Source organism: Myotis myotis, unplaced genomic scaffold, assembly GCF_014108235.1.
Source record: "Myotis myotis isolate mMyoMyo1 unplaced genomic scaffold, mMyoMyo1.p scaffold_m19_p_9, whole genome shotgun sequence".
NCBI lineage: Eukaryota > Metazoa > Chordata > Mammalia > Chiroptera > Vespertilionidae > Myotis > Myotis myotis.
In genome coordinates, this window is record NW_023416401.1 from 26,215,269 (window position 1) to 26,242,362 (window position 27,094).

Consider the following 27,094-nt stretch of genomic DNA (forward strand, 5'->3'; position numbering starts at 1 on the left):
CTGGGCCTTTCTGGCACAACTTGAATAAAGCTACAGGAACACATGATTTCTGTATGTCAACTTTTCCAGAGTTCATCTGATATTCTTTTCTTGAATGCTGAATTTTACATATTTCTACTATTTTCTCTGAATGTACAAACTACTATAAGCCTCTCTGAAATCCTCTGTAGAATATGGGAAGTAAATTCCTCAACAACTTACCTAGGATTTGTTCATTTTCAGATGTTCTTGAGAAAGGGCCAAGAGTGATGATGCCAGAGCTGGGTAAGGAAGAATGGGGGATGGAATCATGAGCAATCTGTCTAAGATAGCAGCTCTTAGAATCACCTATCAAGAAAACGGCCCTCTGACCAATCTGGCACCGGAAAATACAGGAAACAACATATGGAGGCAATATCCAGGTGTCCATTTATAATTCTAAAATGAGCACACAGAACTTTCATACTGAGTGAATGTAAACTGTTTTCTACAGCATTATTGTTAAGATATGCCTTTGAAAATATTAAAAACAACCTAAGCCCAATAACAGGAGGTTGGGCAAATAAAATATAGTATTAAACACAAAGTTTGGGGTACTATTCCAGATTGATTTTAGGATTAAAATATTTACTGGCACAGGATCTCAGTTTACCTGTTTTCCTATATTTTTAGCCACTTGCCATCAGAGAATCCAGAAGCGCAGAAAAAAGCAATGCAAGCTTATCCTTTTGCGTGGTCCCCTTAGTTACAGTTTTTCAAGAGGATTTTTTTCGTCTTCTAAGAAATGTGTTTTAACTTAAATGTGGTAGAGGACAGGGTCCCCATCTGGGAATCAAGACCTGAATTCAATTTCTGGCTCTCCCACTAGCAAACTGCATGACTGGATAAGCTATTTATCTTCTAAGTCCTAAGTTTAAGGCAAAAGTAATAGATTAAAAAACTATCTCCACAGTGTGATTTTATAAGGGGGAAATTCGGTGAATCCCTGGATTGGTGATGAACAGGGTTTGAGCAACTAAAAATTAACAGAAAGACAGAGTGCAGATTGTAAGGGCTGATGTGTTTAGAAAATGGTGAGGGACAATTTCCTTAGCTATGGGTGGTACCCCTTCCCTCCCACCCACCTCCTCACAAATCCTCCAATGAAGTGTCTTTTCCTGTGAGACCTGCACCCTGCCCATGCCCTTCCCTCAGTGGCAGCTCACATCCTCCTCCCGCTTTGCTGAGCCACAATAATCAATGATCCCTGAACATGGTGTGACCACCCAGACTTTGCTCACAACGGAGAGGAAAATTCTGGCCCAATAACTGTTGGATGTGCTCCTTTCAGGGATTCCTCTGCTTCCATGCTGGAATTGTAGGGCAAGGCTTCAGCTCAGAAGCATGTTCTTCTAGGTGTGGTTCCTGTTCCCGGGGGCCTTCTGCTTTCCACTTCACTGGAATGGTTTTGTTTCAACCTGGGCCTAGGAGCCACATTTTCATTGAATTGGAACCTGCCCTTGGAATCCCAAGGTTCAAGTGCCTGATGAGCTGGGCCTTGTCTAAAATCTAATGAGGGCTGCTTTGGAGCGAGACAACACTGCAGCAGGCAGGCAGGAACTAGAAGCCTCAATTTGTGCCTTGTGACCAAGGGAAATAGACCAAATGGTTTGGTTATCGAAATATATCGCTAGTTGCTTCCTAGGACACACATAGAACAAGTCATTGTGTCAGAGAAAACCCAATGGGTATAGGTAGAGGAGAATGTATACTAAGAAGACCATGAAACTATGAGTAAATCTTGTTTTGAAACTCGAGTCATGCCCAAGTGAGTAAATCATGTTAGTTCTCTGCAAGTGAGGTTTTAACATATGCTACGATAGGGATGGTACTGCCGACCTCGCAGCCTGGTTGGAAGGACCGAGTGAAGTATCTAAAGATCTTGATAACACTGACAGCAGGGGATGATGGAGGGCGTATTAAATGCTGGGCTTGATCCTCACAGGTGCGAGCTCACTCTGCCTCAGAACCACCCTCACAGGTGCAAATATTATTCCCATGCTCATTGAACAGGCGAGGAAACAGGATTCCTCTAATTCATGTCCCCAGGGATGCCGCGCCGTTTTGTGGGAGGACCTGATCTGAACCCAAACATCAAGCTCTTAAAACTTCATGCAACGCTGCCAACACCTCCCACCCTCAAATCTTTCCCAGGCAAATCTACACCATGGCCATTCCCTTCAGCTGCGGTTCAGATCTCTGTTCTAATAAAGACGTAGGATAAGACAAGTAATATGATGATAGTATTTAACTCTCAATAAATAGCTGTTCCCTTCCCTGCTGCTCGCTAGTTCTTTTCAAACCACCACACAGGCTGCAGATCCAAGCGCCTCCGTAAAACTTCTGGAACCAGATTTTGGCCACATGGCTGCACAAACCTTTCATCTTCATAGAGCACCTTCCTCAGGCAAAGAAGGTCAGGGCGCCTGCAGGTCGGGAGCCCAGCCCGGCCCTCGCTGCCTTTCTCCGGGATCGAAACCGCTCTGGGCTCCCTCCCTGGTTGGAGAGCCAGCACCCGCCCAACCCTTCCCGCCCCTCCCCTCCGACCCCCGAGGGCTGGCGGCTCCCCGCAAGCCCCTCCTCTGACTGGTGGGTGCACCCACTTCGCTTTGAGTTCGCACCAGGTCAGGTGAAATGAGGGGAACCCCCGCAAGAGCCTGGCGAACCCGAGGGGCGCCCAGGTAGAGAACCTAAGGGCACATGCGCAGAAGAGGCTTCCCGGCGCTCTTCCCAGGAATCCCCAAAGGGCGCCTGATGCCTTGCCTGACTACATTCCCCATAAGGCACCGCGGCGCCGCCTCTAGCAGAGGGATTCTTTGAATAGCTTTTGCTTTAATTATAGAGCTTGGTTGATTGACATGAACCATTAATAAAAAGAAAAGTTGCTGAGACCGGTTTGGCTCAGTGGATGGAGCGTCGGCCTGCGCACTGGAAGGTCCCGGGTTCGATTCCGGTCAAGGGCATGTACCTGGGTTGCGGGCATATCCCCAGTGGGAGATGTGCAGGAGGCGGCTGATTGATGTTTCTCTCTCATCGATGTTTCTAACTCTCTATCTCTCTCCCTTCCTCTCTGTAAAAAATCAATAAAATATATTAAAAATAAAATAAAAAGAAAAGTTGACTATTAATTTCACCCAACACTATAGATGAGAAACGAAGATTACAGATTAGCAAATGTCCACCAAAATGCTAATGATCCTCAACATTTTTACGTTCCTCTGAAACCTAGCTTCAAGAACGCCAGAACTAGGTTTTCCCACTAAGCATCAGAAAACAGCCTGTTCCTGCTAATCATTAGCAGCTAATGGGATGGGGCCTCTGCCCAGTAACAGCCCAGAGGGCGGCAGGAGCCAATACCCTGGCCTCTCTCTCCCCTCCCACTTTGGACGGCCTATCAGTGCCTCTCATGGACCGGGTCCAACCAAGGGCAAGGGAGCCAGGGTATTATGACTCCCGGACTCACAAAGGTCAGACCCCTGTGAAAGACAGCAGGTGGGAGAAGGGCAGATAATAATCTGGAGGGGAAAACAAGGGGTACCAAGCCCCCCAGGGAATCGCAATGTATTATAACTTGGATGGGGATCGCGTTGTCAGATAAAGTGCAGGTTAACCAGTCCAGTTTGAATTTCAGACCCACAACCAATATGGGCACATTCTAAGGATGTTTAGCATAAGAACAATATGTCACAAGGACATTAAACCCATATTCGTTGTTTGAAAATCAAATGGAAGCTGGTGTTCTGTATTTTCATTTGCTAAACCTGACAGCCCATAAAGGAGTTTGAAGCAAAAGAGTAACCTAACCTAATTTAGGATTTAATAAATATATTCTTTATAAAATGAGGACACTTGTAGATTACAGTCAGTAAGTTCAGAGGGTTCGGGGGCACATAAATAAGTTCCAGGCGCATTTAGGCACATTCACAAGCAAAGTCTCCACTGGCCAGGTAACGTTGATGCGGGTGAGAGCCTTGACCGACTCCCACCTGCCTGAGAAGCCCTGAGCCATTTCTGCGCTTCCTTGCCTTCCACTTGGCATAGCTCTTTTCTGTGTACGGGGGCCTTTCATGCCCAATATTTCATTCTGTCCTTCCCACATTCCCGTGTGGAAAGTAGCTCGCATCATTGTCATTATGTGGCTGCTGAAAACGAGGCTCAGAGAGGTGCAGCCACCACCCAAGGTAACACAGGGAGGCGGCAGAAGGGCCAAGATGACAACTTAGGTCTGTGTGACTCCAAACATCTTTCCCCTCTTCTCCAGGGCTCTCTGTTCTTCCAGGGGTCCAGTACGTCCAGGCATGTCTATCCATGTTGGGTGCTGGCTGGCAGGTCCAGGTGTGGGGATCAGGAAGGAGCCTGCAGGGGCAGCTGCTGGCCTCGGTTCCTGTCGTATCTCCGCTGGAGCCGGGCATGAAGGTGGTGGACCCTCCTCGCCTCCTGGGCCGTGAAGAAGGACGCTGCGATGGTGTGCCGCAGTCGGCAGGCGTAGGTCTCCAGGAGGACCGTGGAACAAGCCACCAGCTGCAGGACCCCCGCGGCCAGGGGGGCGGCCGTGAGGGGGCGCTGGGCGGGCAGCAGCGGGCAGCCAGGGGAGGTGAAGCGGAGCTCCCACTGGAAGGACCTGTGGGCAGAGTGGAAGGGTTTCTCCAGAGGCCGCTGGTTGAAGAGGAAGGGGACGAAGTCCAGGACGGTGTAGGCAGCCTTCGTAAAGGAGAAAAAGGCCAAGTCAACCGACAGATGTTCTAGCCATTCCCTGCCCCCCACCACTTGCCGCTTTCAGGGCCCGCTCAACTTTCCCTGCCCTCATCTGCAAAATGGGCACAGAAGCAGTAGGGGGTGAGAACAGAAACACTGTGTCATGTTGTAGTGGGAATTAAATAAGTTCATCGGCGGATGCCCCAGGTCCCACAGCCTATCCCAGGACTCTGACTTGAAGGTAAGTAAAATTCAATTGCAAGTCAGGGATTTCACGAACCCTTCCCCTTCCCTCAAGAAAATGATTCTATGCCCATCTTCCCACCACCACACTTACATCATACTTGACCATGAGTGTAACGGGCACAGCAGGCAGCTTCTGAGCCCAGTCCACGGCTGCCTGTGCCAGGAGGAAGGCCACGTGGTCTGTGGCCACGGTCACCGCTGTGGCCACCAGAAGCAGGGTGAGCAGCCCCAGCCTTAGTAGACAGCTCAGCAGCTCCCCCTGGGACAGCCTTGGCCAAGCCGCCCTGAGCAGCCAGGCTGGTGGGGAGGTCAGCAGGTGTGTGGCCCCAGTCTCTTCCAGATGCTGGGCTAACTGCCGTGTGGCGTAGACATTATCAAACCGCAGGTCAGTCAGGTAGCAATGGAGATACCGGGCTGAGTTTATCAGGAGGCCCAGCATAAAGAGTCCTGTCACCACCCGCTGGATGCCCAGCACTGCTGCCTGGGCCAGGGACTCCAGGCCAGAAAAGTCCTCCAAGACCTGCTGAGTGACCTTGAGCATGTGAAGCCGGAAGACAGAGCCATTGCCCTGGGCCTGGAGTGTCAGGCCTCGGCCAGTGGGATTCAGAGCCCTGGACGCTGTGTGTAGCTGGTGAGTGGTGTTGAGAAGACTCTCCAGGGAGCCCTCGGTGACACACCTCAGCACCTGTCCAGCTGCGCCCACGTTAGCCAAGACATTGGGCACCACGGTGACAGCCAAGGTGGCAGTACTCCAGGATAGGAGCAGGCGGCGGCCCTGTGCTGTGCCCAGAGTTGGCACGCTGAGTGCAAACAGGCAGCGAGCTGGAGGCACCAGGCCCAGGCCTAGTAAGACCAGGAGGCCACAGAGAGAGGCCACCATGGCCGAGGGCCCCAGAGGATAAAGCAGCGAGGACACTAGCCAGTGGTGGGCCAGACCTGCAGCAGCAACAGCTAGGGAACCACACAGGAGAAGCTGGATCAACAGCTGGTCATAGCTGGCTGGGACAGGCTGAGAGAAGGCAGCCCAGGCCGCCTGCAGTGGGACAAGGGCCTTGCAGAGCCCCAAGAGCCAGAATCTCCACCTGCACACAAGAAATTGGGGGAACCTTTATCAGGAGGGTGGGGGTTGGGTGCCTGCCCATTGTCTCTGCCCCACAAACCCTTCACCTGCTAACAGGCTCCATCCCGTTAACCAAAGGAGAGGGCAGTCTTCCCAATTGGGCCAATTAGAGTAACCCACCCCAGACCCACCTGACCCAAGCTGAACCAATCAGAGCCTTCCCCAGGATTATTCACACTGGAGTTTTCAGGGAAGAACCCAGTTTGTATGCAGTTCCTGAGGATGGGAGGATGCTTGCGTCCATAATCCCAATTTTGTGAGGGCAACTGTCCCAAGAAAATGAAAGAGTCATGAAGAGAGAAGCACAAATAAAAGAGATAGAATGAGAAAGAGAAAAATAAAGACACGGTTTCACTGTTGGCACTGTGTGACACTGAACATGCCTTCTTTCTAAACCTCAGTGTCTCTTTTATAATTTGGGGGGAGAAGAGAAAGGGAGAGTGGATCCGTTGACCTCTGAGAAACTTATCTATTTTCCTTATATTTATTTATTCAACAAATATTTTTAAATCAACTACTATGTGTCACCCATTGGAGAAACAGGTATGAATAAATGGATGAGAATCCTTGCCCTTACAGAGCTTACACTAAAGAGTGACTGCAGAGGAATTATAAGAAGAGGTTGGATTCTGGATATGTTTTATTGGAAGAGTCAATAAAATTGACAGACTGATTGGCTGTGGGTGTGAGAGAAAGAGGACCATGAGGTTTGGTGGCCTGAGCACTGTAAGCATCGAGGTGTCATTTCCTGAGACAGAAAAATCTATGGTTCAGGCAGGTTTGAGTGAAGTGGGGAGAGAAGGAATTCAGTTGAAAGTCTGAAATTTAAGTTGCCAATTTAGCCTTTCAGTGGAGCTGTTGAGTATGTGGTTGGAAACACGAATCAGGAATTTAGAGGAGAGATCAGGCTAGAGATAGAATGTTGGGTGTTGTTGGTTTATCCATAGTATTTTAAATCAAGGGGCAGGATGAGATTCCTCAAGACGTGTGTTGAGGAGGAGGAGGAGGAGGAGGGAGATCCAAGGACTGAGCCCTTGAACTCTAGGGTTAACAGTTTGGGAGGTGAAGAACCAGCGAAGGAGACCAAGAAACCAGGCAATGTGGTGCTTGAACAGCCAAGTAATAAAATGTTCCAAGAAGAAGGGAGCGGTCAACAATGTCAAATGCTGCTGGTGGATCAAGAAAGATGCAGTAGCCGATGGGTGAAATGTGACCAAGAGAATTCACTTAAGATGGAAGAAGCTCTGGCAGGCTTGCAGGTGGGAGGTCCACTAAAGAGGGGGACAGTGATGAAGGGGAGGCTCCCTGCAGGGATATTCATGGGTGGCAGGGGTGAGACCAAGAGCACAACAGGTGGGGCTGGTCCTAGGAAGAAGCAGGGGCCATTCGTTCTTACTAGCAGGTGGGAAGGCAGAGGAAATGGGTACAGATGATGGTAGGTGGACAGGCAAAGTGTGGGCAATTATATATCAGCATCATCAGATATGCACAGAACACTGCAATTGTTAAAGGCATGACTCCAGAGAAACCAAGATGGTGGCATAGGTTAACGCCGGAGATTGCTGCCTCGAACAACCACTTCAAAAAACAACTAAAAGACGGAACGGACATCATCCAGAACCACAGGAAGGCTGGCTGAGTGGAAATTCTACAACTAGGAGGAAAGAGAATATCATACCCAGACTCAGAGGAGGCGCAGTGCTGAAGTGTAATACTCAGGTGCGGAGTGCGCGCAGAGCGGGCTGGCGGCGGAGGGCACGGTTGCTGTTTTCAATCGGGAGGGAGTTTCAGACTCTGAGCTCCAGATCAGGGCGAGTCTCTAGGGACCCAGACTCAAACGGGAGAAGCGGGACTGTCTGGCTTCGGTCAGAACTCGAAGGCAGCTTTCTCTCCGAGGTTTGCAGCGGTTTCTGGGATTCTGTGAGGCAGAGCCCCTAGGGACGGAACTGAGAGCAGCCATAACTGCTCACTCCGGCCCGCCCTGTAGATCCCCGGGGACCCGTCCCGCCCAAGCCCTGCTCAGAGCCATTTGCCGGATAGCCTCAGGCAAACGCTAGATTAGCACCACCCTAGAGATCCAGCACATAAGCTCTCCCACTGCAGACACAGTGGACTCTCATAGCCAGTTAGCCTGGAGGTCAAATCACCCCCAGTATTGCCGACAACAATCAAGGCTTAACTACAACAAGACTGCACACAAAGACCACTAGGGGGTGCACCAAGAAAGCATAAAAAATGCGGAGACAAAGAAACAGGACAAAACTGTCAATGGAGGATATTGAGTTCAGAACCACACTTTTAAGGTCTCTTAAGAACTGTCTAGAAGCCGTCGATAAATGTAGTGAGATCCTTAAGAAATCTAATGAGACCCTCGATGTTATGATAAAGAACCAACTAGAAATTAAGCATACACGGACTGAAATAACGAATACTATACAGACTCCCAACAGCAGACCAGAGGAGCGCAAGAATCAAGGCAAAGATTTGAAATGCGAAGAAGCAAAAAACACCCAACCAGAAAAGCAAAATGAAAAAAGAATCCAAAAATACGAAGATAGTGTAAGGAGCCTCTGGGACAGCTTCAAGCGTACCAACATCAGAATTATAGGGGTGCCAGAAGATGAGAGAGAGCAAGATATTGAAAACCTATTTGAAGAAATAATGACAGAAAACTTCCCCCATCTGGTGAAAGAAATAGACTTACAGGTCCAGGAAGTGCAGAGAACCCCAAACAAAAGGAATCCAAAGAGGACCACACCAAGACACATCATAATTAAAATGCCAAGAGCAAAAGACAAAGAGAGAATCTTAAAAGCAGCAAGAGAAAGAAACTCAGTTACCTACAAGGGAGTACCCATACGACTGTCAGCTGATTTCTCAGCAGAGACTTTGCAGGCCAGAAGGGAATGGCAAGAAATATTCAAAGTGATGAATACCAAGAACCTACAACCAAGATTACTTTATCCAGCAAAGCTATCATTCAGAATTGAAGGTCAGATAAAGAGCTTCACAGATAAGGAAAAGCTAAAGGAGTTCATCACCACCAAACCAGTATTATATGAAATGCTGAAAGGTATCCTTTAAGAAGAGGAAGAAGAAGAAAAAGGTAAAGATACAAATGATGAACAACAAACATGCATCTATCAACAAGTGAATCTAAGAATCAAGTGAATAAATAATCTGATGATCATAATAGAATCAGGGACATAGAAAGGGAATGGACTGACTATTCTTGGGGGGGAAAGGGGTGTGGGAGATGCGGGAAGAGACTGGACAAAAATTGTGCACCTATGGATGAGGACAGTGGGTGGGGAGTGAGGGCGGAGGGTGGGGCGGGAACTGGGAGGAGGGGAGTTATGGGGGGAAAAAAGAGGAACAAATGTAATAATCTGAACAATAAAGATTTAATTAAAAAAAATAATAATAAAGGCATGACTCCAGACTGCCTGGATTCAAATCACCACTCACCATCTGTGTGGCCTTGGCCAGGTTTCTTAACCTCCCTGTACTTCAGTTTTCTCGTCTATAGAATGGTACAATAAAAGTAGTACAGCATAGGCCGAAACCGGTTTGGCTCGGTGGATGGAGCGTCGGCCTGCGGACTGAAGGGTCCCGGGTTCGATTCCGGTCAAGGGCATGTGCCTGGGTTGCGGGCACGTCCCCAGTGGGGGATGTGCAGGAGGTGGCTGATCGGTGTTTCTCTCTCATCGATGTGTCTGACTCTCTATCGCTCTCCCTGCCTCTCTGTAAAAAATCAATAAAATATATTTAAAAAAAAAAAAAAGTAGTACAACATAGGGTCATTTTGTGTCTGGCAACTTGTATCATGTTAGCTGTTGTCTGTTACCAGAGCATCCACCAGGCAGGAACCTGGTCTCTTTTGGTCACTGATATGTCTTAGTGCCTAGAATAGTGCCTGGCATGTAGTGGGTGCTCCCTAAGTATTTATTGACTGTAGCATGTTTGCTTCCGTTTGCTCAGAAAGGTCAGCACTGATGGTGAGGATGCCAGAGGAGGCAATGAAAGCTTGAAGATCCAGGAGAAGGTAGTTGTCCAGGAAAGTGGGAAAGTAAATGAATAAAGGAAATGCTGGGCACCATGGAGGACCCACTTGAGGTTAGAGTTAATGAATTATGACCTCCCCAGCTCCTGAAGGCATTTTGATTTGGAACTAAACCACCTCCTCCTGTATCATTAGTATTCGAAACCTGGTAGCTGTGAGAATAAATAGCTACTAAACAGTATTGGGATGGAAAACCAGTTCTAAGTCATCGGGTGCCAAGGCCTGTGCTGAGCGTGGTCACTAAGGATTTTAGTTGCCATTTATTGAGTGCTTACTCTGAGCCAAGCACAACAGCAAGTCCTACATGAGCACTTCCTCATTCGATTCTCAGTACAGTCTTACGGACATTGCTGTTACTCTCATTCCATGAATGGGAAAACGAGGCTCAATGAGGTGAGGATTTACCCAAAGGCATGCAGCCAGGGAATGGCAGAGCATGAGACCTCGGCGCTACCTCAGATGCCTGGTGCTCCCAGTATCCAAGGTCTCCAGACCTACCCGGTCCTGATGAGGTGCGCAGCTGTCCCCTGGAGGGTCCTCATGCCTCCTGAATAGCAGCGGAGCCAGCCAGGAGGCCTTAGGCAGCGGCAGCAGGTGGAGAGGAAGTGTGGGGAATTTCGTCCTCTGAGACTTGGGAAAGCCTGTCACTTCTGCTTTTCTGCCCTTAATTAAGTCCTCCTGGCCGCCTGTCCCGCCCTGCCGGGGCCCACCTCCCAGGAGGTTGGGCAAGCTGCCTCATCCTCCTCGGGTAGGCAGGAGTGGGTAGAAGGTGTGGGAGGAGAGAACGGGCCTTTCCCAAGCAACATCTCTAGTCCTGGTAGTCCTGTAACAGGAAGATGGAATTAGTTCCATTTCACAGAGGAGGAAACTGAGGTGCAGGGAAGCCATTCAGCTCATTCGTGGCAGTGCTGGGACTAGAACTCTGCTCAGCTTTCTCTTTCCCTTTCCTTCCACAGTTAGGTGTCCCAGGAGCAGCCTTAGCCCACCTCTTAGAGGGTGGGGACCCACGGGAGACAACTGGATTTCTGCGAAGACTTTTCTCTAACCATCATTGGCTTTCGTCTTTCTCTCCAGCTCCCCTCCTGTCTTTAGGCAAATGGGGACCTGGCTTCAAAGCACAGCTCTGTCCCTCCCTAGCTGTGTGACCTTAAGCAGGTGACCTCATTTCTCTTACTCTCAGTTTTCTCCTCTTAAAAGAGAATAATTGTGATAATAGTTAATATTTATTGAGCACTTGCTTAGCATCTGAACAGTTTATAAATGAATTTATTGAATCCTAGCAATTTACAACCCTTCGTAGTAGGGGCTGTTATTGTTTCCACTTTTCAGTTTAGGAAACTGAGACTCAGAGAGTTAAGTCTCTTAACCAAGCCACTCAGCTGCTAAGAGGTGAAACCATAATTTATACCCCACAGTCCTGTTCCAAAGTCAACCGGTCAACCACCGTTCTCTACTAGTGTGGAGGGAAGGAGTCCTAAGACTCATGAGGACCTTGTGATGCTCTGGCACTGCAAATAGTAGCTGCTCAATAAATGTGTGTTCCCTGTATGTGCTAGGCTGCAGTCATTACCCTGCAGGTACACTTCCAGGCTGTCTTCTCCCAGCACCTCTGTGCCCCATCACTGCCTGTAGGACTGCCTCCTCCAGAAGGCCTCTCCTGAGCCCCCAGGTCCCCACCCTGCAGGATGGGCTGGTTAGGGGACATTTAAGCTGCATTCCAGACTCTCTGCCATTTTCCCTTATAAGGACATGGTGCCTGGGTCACTTGCTCAGGCCTGAAGGAGGATGTCTTGTGGCCCAGATAGGAGAAGTGACACAACTGAATGAGACACTTTGGGCCCACAGGGAGCCTAACATCCTTCCCAGATCACAACCCCTCCAGGAAGGCAGGCCAGGCACCCAGTGTGCAGAGAACGGGGCACCCAATGGGCCGGAGCAGCAAAGGCATGTGCCTGTGGAGCCATCCAGCCAAGGTGAGGGGCACCGCTGCCCAGGTGGAAACAGCAGTGCCCGGCCACGTGGAGACACCTTCACTAAGGGCAGCTTCTACTCTGCTCCAGCTGAAGGTTGAAGCCCCTTGAAAACGAGGCCCAACGTTTCCACATACTGTGTGTGCTGTGTGATCTTGGACAACACACTATCCCTCTCTGAACTTGTGTGGACTCTGCTGTAAGGAGAATATTTCTCGGGTGGCCTTGAGGATTTAGTGAGATAATGTATGCAGAATGCCCAGTAAACAACAGCTCGATGCTCCTGCTTGCTCCTTCTCACCGTGGCTGACAGCTATGCCTGCGTGTGTTTCGGGCTGCTGAGACCTGACTGTACAGGTCTCTGTGATGCCCACTGGGCAAGATCCCTGACCAGGGTCCCCTCACCTGGGAAATTTCAGGGGACGGTGCTGGTTGGAGATGAGCAGCACAGTGCCCTGGAAGACACCAGCATTTGCCCAGTTTCTGCACTGGCATCAGGGAACTGACTGGTTAAGACCCATGTTGGTCATTGCCCAAAGGCCTCTGGGTGGATGTGTAAGATTTGGGCAGATGGGGGCAATAGGCAGGGAAAGGGCAGAAGATATTTTTGGCTTTTCTCAGCACATGTAGGCAGCCACTTCTGCCTATATAAGGCTGGCTTGACTTCAAGTCCACAACAGCCGGAAGCGGCTTCTGAATCACCAAAATAGAATCAACGTAATTGAAGGGAATTTCTGCATTGAGGATTCATAGCCATAAGACAGGACAGGAAGAGGAAGTGGTAAACCCTCAGATCTGGAATCAGAATCAGAGGCCCATACGCTATGGGAGTCATTGAATCTTACAGCCTGTGGGTGTAGCACGTCACTGCCATGTACTTGATTTGAGAATATGCAGAGGTGGCTGAAATCTTCCCAAATAGACAGTGCTATCCAATAGAAGCAGAATGGGAACCATTTAAACATTTCTGGCAGCCACTTAAAAAAGTGAAATTAATTTTTTTAAATCCTCACCCGAGGATATTTTTTTCCATTGATTTTCAGAGAGAGTAGAAAAGAGCGAGGAGAGAGAAAGAGAAAGAGGGAGGAGAGAAAAAGAAACATCGAAGTGAGGAAGACACATCAATTGATCGGTTGCCTCCCGCACTGGGGCCAGGGGTCGAACCTGCAACCCAGGTACGTGCCCTTGACCGGAATTGAACCCGCAACCCTTCGGTGCCCAGGCGGACACTCTAACCACTGAGCCATGCTCACGAGGGTGTGGCATTGATTTTAATAAAATATTTTACTCAACCTAATATATCCAAAATAATATCCTTTAAACATGTCGTCAATATGTGTTAATAGGATATTTTGCATTCACTTTTTTGTACTAAGTTATTAAAATCGGTGTGTGTTTTATACTGACCGCCCATCTCAATTCCAATTAGCCACACTTGGGTTGCAAGTGGCTACCGTACCCTATAAGGCAGATATAGACCATTTCCAGCACCACAGAAAGTTCTACTGTGAGCACTGCTCTAGGTCATTAGAAACTGTGAACGAAAGCTAAAATGGACCTTCTAGGTCAGTGGTTCTCAACCTGTGGGTCTCCAGCCCTTTGGCGGTCGAACGACCCTTTCACAGGGGTCGCCTAAGACCATCCTGCATATCAGATATTTACATGACGATTCATAACAGTAGCAACATTACAGTTATGCAATAGCAACGAAGATAATTTTATGGTTGGGTCACAACATGAGGAATTGTATTTAAAGGGCCGGAAGGTTGAGAACCACTGCCCTAGGTCATGTTGCTCAGGAGTCATAGACACAAATGCCTTCAGAAGCCAGGAAAGTGCCAGAGTCTAATGAAGGGAGCCGGTGTCGTACATTAAGGAGTGGTGGGAACTGTGGCAAACCAGAGGTTCACCTTCCAACTTAAGTTCTCCCACCACAATTACTCAACTCCAAACAATTGTTGCCAGATAGCAATATGATCTGGTATTTTCCTTTCCAGGAGAAGCATAAATCCAGGTTTTAATGTGAAATCTCCTGAATTGAAAATGTTAGCAATAAATCAATAGTTTAAAACTCACGGAAGCGGGGAAGGGGAAGGGGGGGAAGAACCTGTGGGCTGGAGGCAATCCTGGGGACTGCTAGTTGCAAGCTCTAATATGATTTAAACCTTCCATGACCCCTTTTCTGTTTGCCCTCCACACTCAGTGTTCTCTCTGCCTGTGCCGCCAGAGGTAGACCAGGCGAAGAAACCAGTGTACTAGTATATTTGGGAGCAAAGGGTTCTGGGCAGAGGAAACAGCATGTGCAAAGGCCCTGAGGCAGAAGGTGTTGCGTATGTGGCTGGAGTAGAGCAGAGAGCAGTAAGAAAGTGAGATCAGGGAAATCAATTCTGTGAAACTCCCTTCTCAGGAATTTGGGGCTTTGAAGCTCTTCGATGCCCAGAACAGCAAAAAAAATCTAAAGGGCCAGTGTTGATTAACATCCTTTATTTTATAGCATTTTCAATCAGAAGTACTTGAAATCACAGTTCATCTGGTTATAAGTTCCATGGGTTTCTCTGTGAATGCACTTCTCTCCTGCCCTGTCCCACAGGGAACACACCTTCTCCCACTCCTCACCCCCGGGGCTGTAACTGTGACTAAATACTGACATTCTACTCAGTTGGGAAGGAGCCTGCTTCCAGGGAAACATCCATGACTCACTCCTGCTGTACTGCGGGTGAGTTCAGTCTCTGGGGACTGCCTTCCAGGCCCAGGCTGCTGCTCAGGGAACCTCATCCCTCGGAGGTGCAGGAAGGGGAGAGGTGAGGCTCTGGGGCCCTCGGGGTGCCTTTGCCGGTGCTATCTATGCTAATGCCGGGCCACTCGTTCCACAGACACTTGCTGAGCATCCGCAGGGCCCCGGACTGTGTTGTTCACTGGAGATGCCCAGATACTTCTGCTTGAAGCCAGCAGTGACGGAATCCCCGAGGAGAGCCCGCCAGCCACTGGCTCTCGGGAAGTCTCAGTGGCCCTGTCTGGAAAGAGGATTGTGATACTTGGCCTGCTTGCGACATGTCACCCTGGCCCTTTGCAAGTCCCCAGTTTCTCTCTTGACTTTCCTCTCCTCCCTGGAAAATATGGTCTTTGCTAATCAAACATCCTTGCCAGTTGGGGTAGGGTTGGAACCAGCTGCGGAGTAACCAGCAGCCAGCAGCCACACGGGCCTCTGCGGGCCACAGGCAGGTGGGTTCTGGCTGGAGGAGCCATGAGTCACCTGCAAGAGGGCAGGGCCCAGGCTTGGCCCAACTCCAGAAATATGGCCACAGTGAATCAGATTGAACAGAATCATAACAGCTTAGGTAGAGATGTCAGCGGGGGTTCTAGAACTCCCCTCGTGTGCTTGGGAGCTCGGAGAAGCAGGAAGGAGGCTCTGCAAGTCTCCGTGTCCTCAGGAGGCCATCTGTCCCTTCTGACCCCTTCTCCCCTTCCCCCTGGCTCCATGGGTTGAAAATTCCCCTGGCTGCTGGGTTTCAATAGGGGAAATAGTCAAACAACTGGTGCAGAACAGGCACCCACTGAAGTGAACATGTATCAGCTGTGAGCAGCTGGGACAGGTCTCCAAGGAAGGTGGCCCCTAAAGGCGAGATGGTGTGTCCAGAGTGCAACCTACAGTAGTCAGTGGGGAATGTTCACTGTGCCCTTGGGGATGGATAGATTCCCACCCCAACTGTTCAAGACAAATGCAATTCTAGATTTATTTATTGTTGCTGGAGTTGGGCCCTCTTGCATCCTAACCACAGTCCAGCTCAGAGATAAAGGAGCTTGAGATCTGGGAAATATCTGAGTCCTGAGCTGCATGAGCGAGGAGAAGGTGTCCTAGGTAATGAACTTGCTGACCCAAGTGGACCACCGGAGGTTACCCTTGCGTGTTGCCTACTGGATCACAGAGAATTGCTTGATCACCCTGTCTGATCCTAAGAGCAGGTACTGGTAAAGCCTTCTGGGAGGGCCCGGCCCAGAGTCTCCAAGGAGGACTCAGAGGGCAAGTAACGTGTCGTTGGCCACCAATGAGGGTGGCTTTCCCGTGACATTGGTTAAGTGGTCTTGGGCCCAGTCCGGGAAGGAGCCCAGTTGGAAGATGGGCTGTGCCCAAGTATTGATGGCCATGTTGAGTATCATGATGCCCATCAGGTTCATCAGGAGGCCTGTCCGCACCTGAAATAGAACACAGACTCGAGGCCCATTGTATACATGGAAAAACCCCAAAGTCATTCACCCAAACCCAGCTCGGTGGATGCCCAAGACCCTCCCATCTTTACACACCCTAGGCTGTCCCTCAAATGTCCTCATTCATTGAGTGGCTTATAGGGGCCAGGTACTGTGCCATGCAGCTGTCATAGGGTCATTTAACCCTGAAAGCAGCCCTATAAGGGTTATTATTATTATTCATATTTTACAGAAGAGGAAAATGAGGCTCAGAGAAGTTGGCTTATTTAAGGCTACACAACTTGAAAATAGTCTGATCTGATCATTAAATCACCTCCTCGCCCCCTCCCCCCCCACCCCGCACAACAGTTAAGGCTATAATTGTTTACTGGGAAGATTTTTTCTCCTGGAAATGTTTACCTCTTCAAACAGCTGGAAAGAGTTGCCCACTTGCTCCCTCCCCAGGCTGACTCTCATACTATGCAGTCCAAACACGGGCTGAAAACACCTGTTTCCCAGCTCAGTTTTCTGTTTGTTCCGCCCTAGCATCCAGCCGTGAGAAAATTACTCCCTTTAGGTTGCTTTTCAAATCGCTTCCTCAGAGCAAGTCTGCTTCAGGGGCTACCATGCCCTTCCTTAACGCTTCTCTCCTCTTCTCCCACTGCCCCCCACCCCCCGCCCCCGCTTTTTCTTAAATATATTTTTGTTACTTTCAGAGAAGAAAGGAGAGGGAGAGAGATAGAAATATCAATGATGAGAGGGAATCATTGATTGGCTGCCTCCTGCACGCCCCCTACTGGGGCTTGAGCCCACAACCCAGTCATGTGCCCTGATCGGGAATCGAATGGTGATCTCCTGGACTTAGGTTAATGCTCAACCACTGAGCCACACTTGCCAGGCTTCCACTTTCTTTTTTTAACAAGACCCTTCTCCAGGCAACTGTAATTGGGGAGAATTTCATTATTTTGCTTTTTCCCCCTTTGCATGTATTTTTAGACTTGCCATCAATGGCATGCATTACTGGTTTTCCATTTACATGTACATTGGTAACTTTTCTTTTTAAATACTGTTATTTAAGGTTTTTTGTTTGTTTGATTTTGCTAATCTTCATCTGAGGAGATTTTGTCATTGATTTTTAGAGAACGTGGAAGGGAGGGAAGGAAGGTGGGGAGAGAAAGAGAGAAGAGAGATGAGAGAGACACATCCATTGGTTGCCTCCCGCTTGCTGCCCCAACCTGGGCTGGGATTGATTTAACCCAGGTGTGACCTTTTGGTGCGTGGGCTGATGCTCCAACCACTGAGAAACACTGTCCAGGGCTCTTATTTAAGTTTTTAAAAAATGTAAGTTGATTTAGCAAAATTGTGAAATGAGTATTTCCCCAGATGGTTCATGAAAAGGGCATAGGCCAGGAAACCGCTGTGCTGGCTGCCTCTGTTCTAGGGAGTCTTAAAGCCCCTGACAAGTGTGGAGGATTAGAAGGAGTCCAAAGCTTTGGGGGAGCTGGGAGGAGGGTGGGGTCTTCCTTCGCCAGGGTCCAGGGAACCTGGCTCAAATGCCTGCTTAGTTCCACTTGAGTTACGTAGTTAGTTAACACCTGTGTGTGACACTGTTTGCTCTGGATCGCTTTCTGCCTCTCACTCTGGTTCTCTGGCCACTCATCCTGCTGAGTCCCTGAGCCTGGAAGCCAGCATCCTGAACTGGTTAAGCACATCACCCCTGGGGTGCACCAGTTTAGGATGAGTTATTTACATTCTGAGCGTCCAAACGCCCCAGGCCCAGGTGGGGGTGGAGGGGGAAGAGGCAGCAGGAGGTAGGAGGAGAGGAGAGGGTGGGAGGGGCGGGTGTAGCAGGGAGCATGGGGAAGAGGGAACACACTGCCCCATAGTTGAGCCCTGCTGAAAGCTGGAAACCCCTCCCCCCCCAACTCTGGGGGCTTCTGCCACACTCCTCAGCTGGCCAGGCATTGAGGCCACCCAAGTCCCAGGGTGTGGACTGGCATTTCTCCTCCCTAAAGATGCTGGGCACAGTGCAGTTGGCCCAAAAAGCAAGCACAGAGAGGGGAAAGTCCCTTGTCCCCAAAGCAAACTTTGGAAAGCAATCACTTAAGCAGTGTTTCCGGAAGTTGTCTAAACAGAGTGTTTGCTAAAATATATCTTCCTGGCCTCACTCAGAATGACTTACATAGAAATTGGGGGATGGTGGCTGGGGGAGCAGGAGCCCTGCCCAGCTGCCTAGCCCACCACCTGTGTCCACCCACCTCTCTGGGCTCTGCTAGAAAATGCCCAGACTTGCCTGGCCAGAGTTGCTCTGTGGTTGAGCATCAACCCACGCACCAAGAGGTCGCTGGTTCAATTCCCCATCAGGGCATGTGCCTGGGTTGTGGGCCCCATCTCCAGCAGGGGGCATGCAGGAGGCAGCCAGTGGATGTTGATGTTTCTCTCTCATGGATATTTCTATTTCTCCCGTCATTCCTCTTTCTGAAATCAATAAAAACTTATTTTTTTTAAAAAAAAAAAAAAAGAAGAAGAAAATGCCCAGGCTTACCATGTCTTTGACCAGCAAGTGTCCAGTGGCGAAGGCAATTGAGTTGGGGGGCGTCGAGACCGGGAGCATGAAGGCGTAGGAGCAGCCCACTGTGGCAGGGATCATCAGGTACAGGGGGTGCACTTTCAGGCGGATGGCCTGGGCTCAGGAGGGGGTGGTGAGACAAAGACACAAGAGGTAGAGACAGTTGGAGGGAGAGCAACACGGAGACAGATTTAGAGACAGAAAGAGAGACAAAGACACAGGGATAGAGAAAGGCAGCGTGAGCGTGCGCAGTCAAGACAAATGAGAAGACAGATGTAGAGACAATGAGAAACCAGATATACGAACACGCAGAAATGAGAGATACAATACACAGAAACGGACAGAAGGCGAGAGTCAGACCAAGGGAGAGACGGAGAAGACATTCTCAAGGTCAGTGACATTCTGGGGCCGCACTGCAGGGTCACCAGGGAGGCTGGGCTGGGGAGATGTGCCTAGGACACGCCTCCGATCTGAGCGCGCAGGAGCCACCGAGGCTTGTTAAAGCTCAGCGGGCTGGCCCCCACTTACCCAGAGCTGCTGACTCAGCAGGCCTGGGGTGGCCCCAAGAATCTGCATGTCTGACAAGGTCCCAGGTGAAGCAGATGCTCTAAAATAGCAAGCTCATACTCTGGTTTCTCTTCAGATCGCATAAATCTTTCGGCTTTTACTAAAATAGCAAGCCCTCTACCTGGTCCTAACAGTTGGAGTCGGGGCCCCTTGGGTTGGGGCCTCACTGGACTTCAGGGATAAGGAGAGCTCAAGATGGCAGCTGTTGGCAAACATTTCCAAACGTCTAAGACTGGGGGTCAAACGTGTCTGTGGGTTGGCCTCAGTCAGTGGGCCGCTGGTTCTTCACCTCTCTCCAACGACATATTCGCCTACAATCCATGTCAATTACTTCTGCAGCATTTTATTTTAAGGTAGGACATCTTGGGTCCCTTTAGGGAATTTTTGCAACCTAGAGGATATATGTTTTCTCAAAGGTGCTAAAATCAACCCCTTGTGTGTCAGATGTTTTGATTTTGATGATAAGCATCATCTGGAAGAATGTGTCCTTTGCTAGTGTCTTCTCCAGTAAAAGGCTGTAAGCTCCCTCTTCCCTCCCACCCTCCCACCCTCCATCTCTCTCAATGGCCAGATCCCTCAGATACTGGGGAAAGTCCTGATTCAATCCCATCACACTCAGCCAGGGGAGGGAGACCCCACCCTACATGGCAGGTGCCAGTGTGAAGTGGCCCATTCACTTTGGAGGGCAATTTACCCACATCTAACAAAACTGAGTGTCCGGGCTCTTTCATCCAGGGATCAATGCTGCAAGTATCTCCAGATGTCATCCAAAGTGTACAGACAGGAAAAGTTCCAGGAAGCCTTGCTGGATAATAGCAAAGCCTGGAAGCAGGTGCTTAAACAAATCGACAACTATCGATACTAATGGAATATTCTCCGGTCATTGACAAAGAACAGAGTGTTTCCTTGTGTATAGAAATACAGCATGATCTCTATTATAATTGACTAGAGGCCCAGTGCACGAAATTCGTGCACTTGGGGGGGGGGTCCCTGAGCCCAGCCTGCACCCTCTCACAGTCTAGGAGCCCTTAGGGGATGTTCAACTGACGGCTTAGGCCCGCTCCCTGGGGGGAGTGAGCCTAAGCCATTAGCTGGACATCCTTAGTGTTGCCACGGAGGCGGGAAAGGCTCCTGCCACCACCGCTGTGCTCGCCAGCCATGAGCCCGGATTCTGGTGCACTGACCACCAGTGGGCAATTCCTATGTTGAGTGTCTGCCCCCTGGTGGTCAGTGCACATCATAGTGACCGGTTGTTCTGCCATTTGGTCAATTTGCGTATTAGCCTTTTATTATATAGGATGCCTAAGTAAGCAAAGAAAAACAAAGTGGTTCAGACGAGTGCCTGGTCTGTCACTGTTTGCATACAAAGCATATACTCACAACATTGACTTAATTCTCTAGATGTGGGGTTACGCTGAGGTAATAACACCCCTTTAATCTATTCAAATGTAAAACTCAGGATAATCAGTTTTGAAATCCCAAGTGTAAACTCTTCTTGTCCATGATATGTTGTTCTTGGCACATGATCCTGGATTCGTTTTGCTATTTGCATCTTTATTTACACACGAGGTCGAGTTAGGACATTTTTCTCCCCTGGTTTGCGTTTGATTTTGGGGTCTTGCTAACCTGACACGTGGGTGGGATGGCTTTCTCTGCCTGTCTGTGCTCCGAAACGCTTTGGGCAAGTTGAGAACTCTCTGCTCCTTGAAGGCTCCAGCTCTCACCTCGCCAGCCCTCCAGGACTGGTGACCTTTAAAGCAGTGGTTCTCCGCAGGGGATGAGTATCCCTCCCGGCGACACTTGGCAATGTCTGGACACATTTGTGATGGTCACGATTTAGAGGGGGCGCTATTGGTATCTAGCGGGTAGGGGCTAGGGGTGCCGCTAAACACTCTGCTGTGCACAAGGCTGTCCCCACCACTTACCCCACATGTCAGTGGTGCCAAGGAGCCCGGGTTTACAGGGAGGCTAGAGCTTTGCTATCATCAGAGTTCCTCCTGTGGTTATTGGACTAGTCAGACTTTCTACTTCTGCTTAATCCAAACCTGGAAATTATATCTTCCTAGAAAACTTTCCAAAGAAGGCCATTTGGTCACTTTAAAAATATTTACTTTGATAATGCATTTTTTTAAAGAAAAAAACTCCACAGTATTTTTTCTTGGAATCTGGGTTCTGCCACATTCACACATTTTGGAAGAGAGCAGTGACTCCTGGGGCTGCCTGCGGGAGACCCCGCCAGCAGGGGAGAGGTTTCTGACCTGGGTGGTTGGAGGGACGGGTGCTCCTCCTTGCCTCCCCCGCATTCCCAGAAGGGCCCTCACCAGCTCTGACATGACGGGCAGGAAGATGATGATGGTGGCCGTGTTGCTGGCAAACTCGGTGAAGAAGATGACGACGCAGGTGATGATGAAGACGGCCAGCGCGGGAGACACGTTCTCCAACGGGTGCAGCTGATCGCTGATCCACAACGACAGCCCGGACTGCTGCGGGGGGAGGGGAGGAGCGAGGGCACCTCTTCACACCCAGTCCACCCCAGTGCCACCCCTGAGGGCTGGCCCAGGGGGGAGGGTTGGGATCAATCACAATGATGGCAATGATCCCTTCGTAGATGGGGAGTCTGAGGGTCAGCGCGGTTAGTGACATGTCCGAGGTCACACATGGAGCCTGGACTTGAATGAGCATCTCTGCTTCTTGAGCTCTTCTCTGTTTCGTACGCTATAGGCCCGGGACTCAAAGCCTTGGATCCTCAACTAACCCATTTGGTTCTCTAGACAATTCACTTGGGTCTAGCACCTTAAGCTCCAACTGGAATGGGAGAGGGGACTTGGATCCTCCATGATAAATCTCCTCATTCCTCCAATGACAGTAACGAATTAAAATGATATGAACATAAATATTGCACAAAACATTAACCTTGTGATTGTTATCTATTAATATGCATCAAATGTATAATATATAGAAGATATACTCTATATCACATGTCATATAAAACATGTATCAAGTATCTATTAAATATGACACTGTCAATATGATTATAAATAGTAGATATTTATGATCAATAAAAAGGATGTTTATTACAATGATCACAAATATTAACGCTGTTAACATTGTATTATTCATTATCATAACAATCACCATTAATGTGGCTCTATAGGGTGCGAGACACCTGCATACATTAGCTCCCTGAGTCCTCCCAACCATCCCATGAGGTGGACACTTGTCCCTGCGTCACGGAGGAGCAGTGTGAGCCTGGCAAAGTTTCTGTGATGTCCTCAGTCGCCAAACGTCATGGCTGGGATGCATTTCACACGTAGGGCCATGCGCCTCTGTGAGCTAACGTGCTCCTGCAGAGCTCCCTCGGGAACACCAGTCTGCCACGGCCCCTCTCAGTGAAGGGCATGCCCGGAGCTCACCAGAGCCCAACAGGACGGAGAAAGGACTGGTTAGAGCAGTGGTTCGCAACCTTCCTAATGCCACGACCCTTTAATACAGTTCCTCATGTTGTGGTGACCCCCAATTTCATTGTTACAAGCTGAACATAATGAAAGCATAGTGATTAATCACAAAAACAATATGTAATCATATATGTGTTTTCCAATGGTCTTAGGTGACCCCTGTGAAAGGGCCGTTCGACCCCCAAAGGAGTCACGACCCACTGGTTGAGAACCACTGAGTTAGAGGGTTCCCTCCCTGGCCCCAGACTCCACGCTGCCATCTATTCTGCAGAATCATCCCCAGCTCTTTCCAGGAGTTCTCCGGGAATGACTCCATTTACAAGTGTACAGTATGTATACTCTCCCCAGCTACTCCCTCCTATCATCAAATGTATCCTAAACTACCAGGCGTCCAGAACACCTTCATTAGGACCCCAAAGCCGCAAAGCTGAAGATGTAAAATTTGTGCTCTCTTTTGCCCCCCTGGTGGTGCCATGCAGCAACATCTCAAAAAAACCCACAGGTTGTTTTTTGTTTTCATTTTTAACAAAGATAACAAAACCAGAGGCTTAGATGTTGGCCAAGGCAGAGTTGGGTTAGTCCCCTGCCTTCTAGAATCAAGTGTATGTCTACCACAGCCCTTTTATCACCCCGTGCCATCTGGTACCAATACACTCTGCTTTATCAAAGAAACTATACACATTTCTTTTATGTTTAATAGAAAATCTACTGCTTATCCCAAACTTAAAATTTCATGATGGATTCTAGAACACAGCGCCCTGTTTTTCCATAAATAAAATAGTACACGTGTCCCTACAACTTGCCTTGAAAGAGACTGTGTAAAATTGAGGTTTCTTTTACATCTGCACTGCTTGTCTGATGGCCTAGAAAGTATGGCACATGGCAGTGTCGAGGCCCCCGCTTCTCCCCTGGCCCCGGGCAGCCTTCACAGAAAAAATGGGCCGCTGGTTTTTCCCAGAGGCCACGGCTTTGGCAAAGAGATGGACAGCAGTGTGTGCCATTCAACGGAAAGAGGCTGGAGAGAGGGAATATTAATGACTTGGATGAATGAGAAGTCAAGAACTTCCCCGTAGCCAGACCTCTGGGTGATGGGCTTCCAGCCAACGTCCCAACGTGGCTCAGCCTCCATAGCCACAGGGAGGTCTGGCAGCTTCGTGAGAGAGGAGAGCCTCCAAGTGCCTGGGGTTCTCTTGGGGACTCCTAAGGGCCTCACCTGCCCACTCCCAGTCCCCTCGGAATCAGCAGCTCTGTTTCCTCGGAATCACAAAGCCCCGCAGTGTCCTGGGACTCTGGGATCAGCAATAGGCAAGGTCAAAGCGGAAAGGCCAGAGGGCAAGGAGAAAGGGCTCTGGAGTGAGACTAAGTCTGTTCTCCATCTTAATCCTTTCTGGCTGTGTCATCCTGGCCAAGTAACTTAACCTCTCTGTGCCTCAATGTCCTTATCTGTAAAATGGGGATATAACACTACTTGTCCCAGATGGTTATTATTGGAAGAAAAAGAGCTCATCCCTAAAGCATTTAGTGAAGGGCTTGGGCATCTATGCCCAGGGCATGCCAGCTGTCATTAGTAGCACCAAGTCAGGAGATGCCAGAGGCAGCAGAACACCCAGAAATCACCCAGGGCAGTGGTTGTCAAGTTGTGTCTTTACGATCCTCGGAAATGCCAAGAGAGGCCTGAGGTCACGTTGCAGGATGGGAGAGGGAGGCTGAGCAGGCAGGACAGTGCTCCCCTCTTCCTCCTCCTGTCCTGCTTCCACCAGGCCCTCTTCTAGATCTCTGTGATAACAGTAGGGTCGCATCTTACAAGGAGGGTGTATGGTCTAAGTCAGTGGTTCTCAACCTTGGCTGCACATTAGAATCACCTGAGAATCTTTTTAAAATCCTGATTTCTGGGCCTCATCCTCCGGAAATTCTGTTTCTTTGTTACTAATGTTCTGGCCCCATCCCATAACAAAGAAATAGAATTTCCAGAGGATGAGGCCCAGAAATCAGGATTTTAAAAAGATTCCCAGGTGATTCTAATGTGCAGCCAAGGTTGAGAACCACTGGTCTAACTGAAATGCTTAACATTGAAACTTCAATGGAAAACACCCTTGAAAATCTCTTACAACACTCATAGCACATAGTAGGTTCAGCTGTGGGTGTGCACCTCTGTATAATAATTCTTAGGTAGAGAGAGCCAGTGAATTTGATTAAAAGAAGGAAACAAGAGAAGGCTGCATACATGAGGTGAACATTCATACCAGGGTACCGCTCTGGCCCTCGATTTCTTCAAGGGGCTGTGGTAAGGATTAAACAAGCACTCGTAGAAGTAGTTCCGGTGTCACAGTAAGCCCTGGATGTGATTTATTTTTAGTTATTTTACTTAACAACACCTACAGTGTTTACTCTGTGTTGGGCTCACTTGTAAGCATTTTGCGAACATTAACGTATTTAATCTTCATGGCAACCCCAGGAGGTAAGGCGTAGAATTCTCTCCATTTTTGTGGTTGAAGAAACTGGGGCACCAAGAAGATGTGATTTGCCAATTAGGTCAGATGACTTGCCCCAGGATTGGAATTTTGAGCTCACAGTCTGGCTGGTAAGCACCTCAGTGGCTACTTTCTCCAATTAAACTAACAACAACAACAACAAACATCCTCTCTGGCAGGAAATGAGGGACCGGGAAGAAGACCATGTGTCTACTCCGCTCTGAGGGGATGGAGCCTCAATCCCCTCAATATATTTGTAGAGAAGTTTGTTGTGGTGGAGACTAAAAGACTACACACAAAGGTGCCAGGATCAGGCCAGGTTTTTATCCATGAGACGGTAAGATTAGAATAACAACAAAAGTGGTGAGGTTGATAGTGGCCCCCGTGTTAGCACCAGGTGGGTAATGCATCACCCCTCTCCGGGCACTTTCCATACATCCATCTTGTCATCAGTCCTCAAAACCGCCCATCTGCTAGGTCCTGTCCAGCTAATGTGTATTCCGTGAGCAGGGGACACGCGGATAAGACAGATATGATTCTTGCCCTTGCAGAGCTTATATTCTAGCAAGAGAGACACCTGTAAACAAACAAATGACCGGGATCCTTTGAGGGGCAGACGCAGTGTGAGCAGAGTGGTAAGAGGGAGAGGGCTGTGTTGGTGGGGAGACTCCTTTAGATACGCTGGCCGGGAGGCCCCTTCTGTGGTGGTGACCTTGGAGCTGAGACCTGAAGGGTGAGGACCCCGAGATCTCAGGGGGAGCAATTGGTGGGGAGAAAGCCATCCGGAGGTCCTGGGTGCGAATGAACATGGTGTGGCTGAGGAATGCTGAGGAGGCAATGGGACTGGCGTGGAGCGGATGAGAGGAGACAGATGGGAGCTGACGGGGCTGGTGGGTAGGCCAATGGGAGCCTTCAGCCTGGAGTCTAAATTCAGGGGGCGCCATGGATTTAGTCTGAAGCAGGAGAAAGCTGGTGAGAGCACTAAGTGGGTGTAAGCGAGTTGCCCAAGTTCAGAGTAAGCCCTGGGATCTGATTCCAGCCCTGCGGAGCCAGCATGTGGGAGTCCGCACAGCCAGACTCACCCTGGGTCCCATCCAAGGGCCTCTAAGCCACAGGAGGCCACTGTGGCCTGGCAAGGGCACTGGGCAGGGACGAGGGAGCAGGAAGTGCCGTGAGCATTCTGGTCCCTCCGGGGCAGGCTGTGCTGCCTGGGGAGGGAATGGAACCAGCAGGAGCTGGGGGAAAGGGGCAGTGGCTACACAAAGCCCTCCTTGAACAGAAATCCCAGCCTGCTGCCTGGGGCCAGGCCAGGGGCCAGGCTGGCCTCCCAGCATGCTCAGCGGTCCTGCAGCCCATCCCCCCCTGAGAGAGCTCTGAGCTCAGAGAAGCCTCTGGGGTGTGGGGTCACCCTGTGCCTCCTCCCTCGGGGTCAGAATAGGTGCATCTCAGTAAACATCTTTTTCCACAGAGCTGCTCAGGGTGAGAACCTCTGTGTCATCCTTGATCCTGAATTCCCCTCTTCCCCAACATCCCTCATAATAACCAGCTATGTTGGCTATGCGCTAAGTTCTCCATATGAATAGGCTCACTTAATAATTGCAACAACTCTATGAGATGGAATCTGTGTGTGTGTGTGTGTGTGTGTGTGTGTGTGTTTTAATATGTTTTTATTGATTTCAGAGAGGAAGGGAGAGGGAGAGATGGAAGCATCAATGATGAGAGAGAACCATTGATC

General features: G+C 49.4%; 2 protein-coding genes across 6 annotated transcripts in view; both read right to left on the minus strand.

Annotated features, from left to right (window-relative positions):
• Positions 1-3,865: 3,865 nt before the first annotated feature.
• LOC118663785 (osteoclast stimulatory transmembrane protein) lies at positions 3,866-13,100 on the minus strand. Its single transcript, XM_036323740.1, is given in 5 exon segments — positions 3,866-4,292; positions 4,295-4,365; positions 4,368-4,719; positions 5,051-6,041; positions 10,641-13,100. Coding segments are annotated over 5 exon segments (1,821 nt in total). The 5' UTR covers positions 10,685-13,100; the 3' UTR covers positions 3,866-3,929.
• A 1,481-nt stretch (positions 13,101-14,581) lies between these two features.
• Positions 14,582-27,094, minus strand: part of SLC13A3 (solute carrier family 13 member 3) — a 64,637-nt gene continuing 52,124 nt past the window's right edge. For all 5 annotated transcript variants that reach the window (XM_036322580.1, XM_036322582.1, XM_036322581.1 and 2 more), the window contains 3 exons: positions 21,755-21,916; positions 18,843-18,980; positions 14,582-16,306 (listed from right to left, as the gene is read on the minus strand). In XM_036322580.1, coding sequence (XP_036178473.1) covers positions 16,127-16,306; positions 18,843-18,980; positions 21,755-21,916 — 480 coding nt within the window. In that variant the 3' untranslated portion in view covers positions 14,582-16,126. The remainder of the gene's footprint in view (positions 16,307-18,842; positions 18,981-21,754; positions 21,917-27,094) is intronic.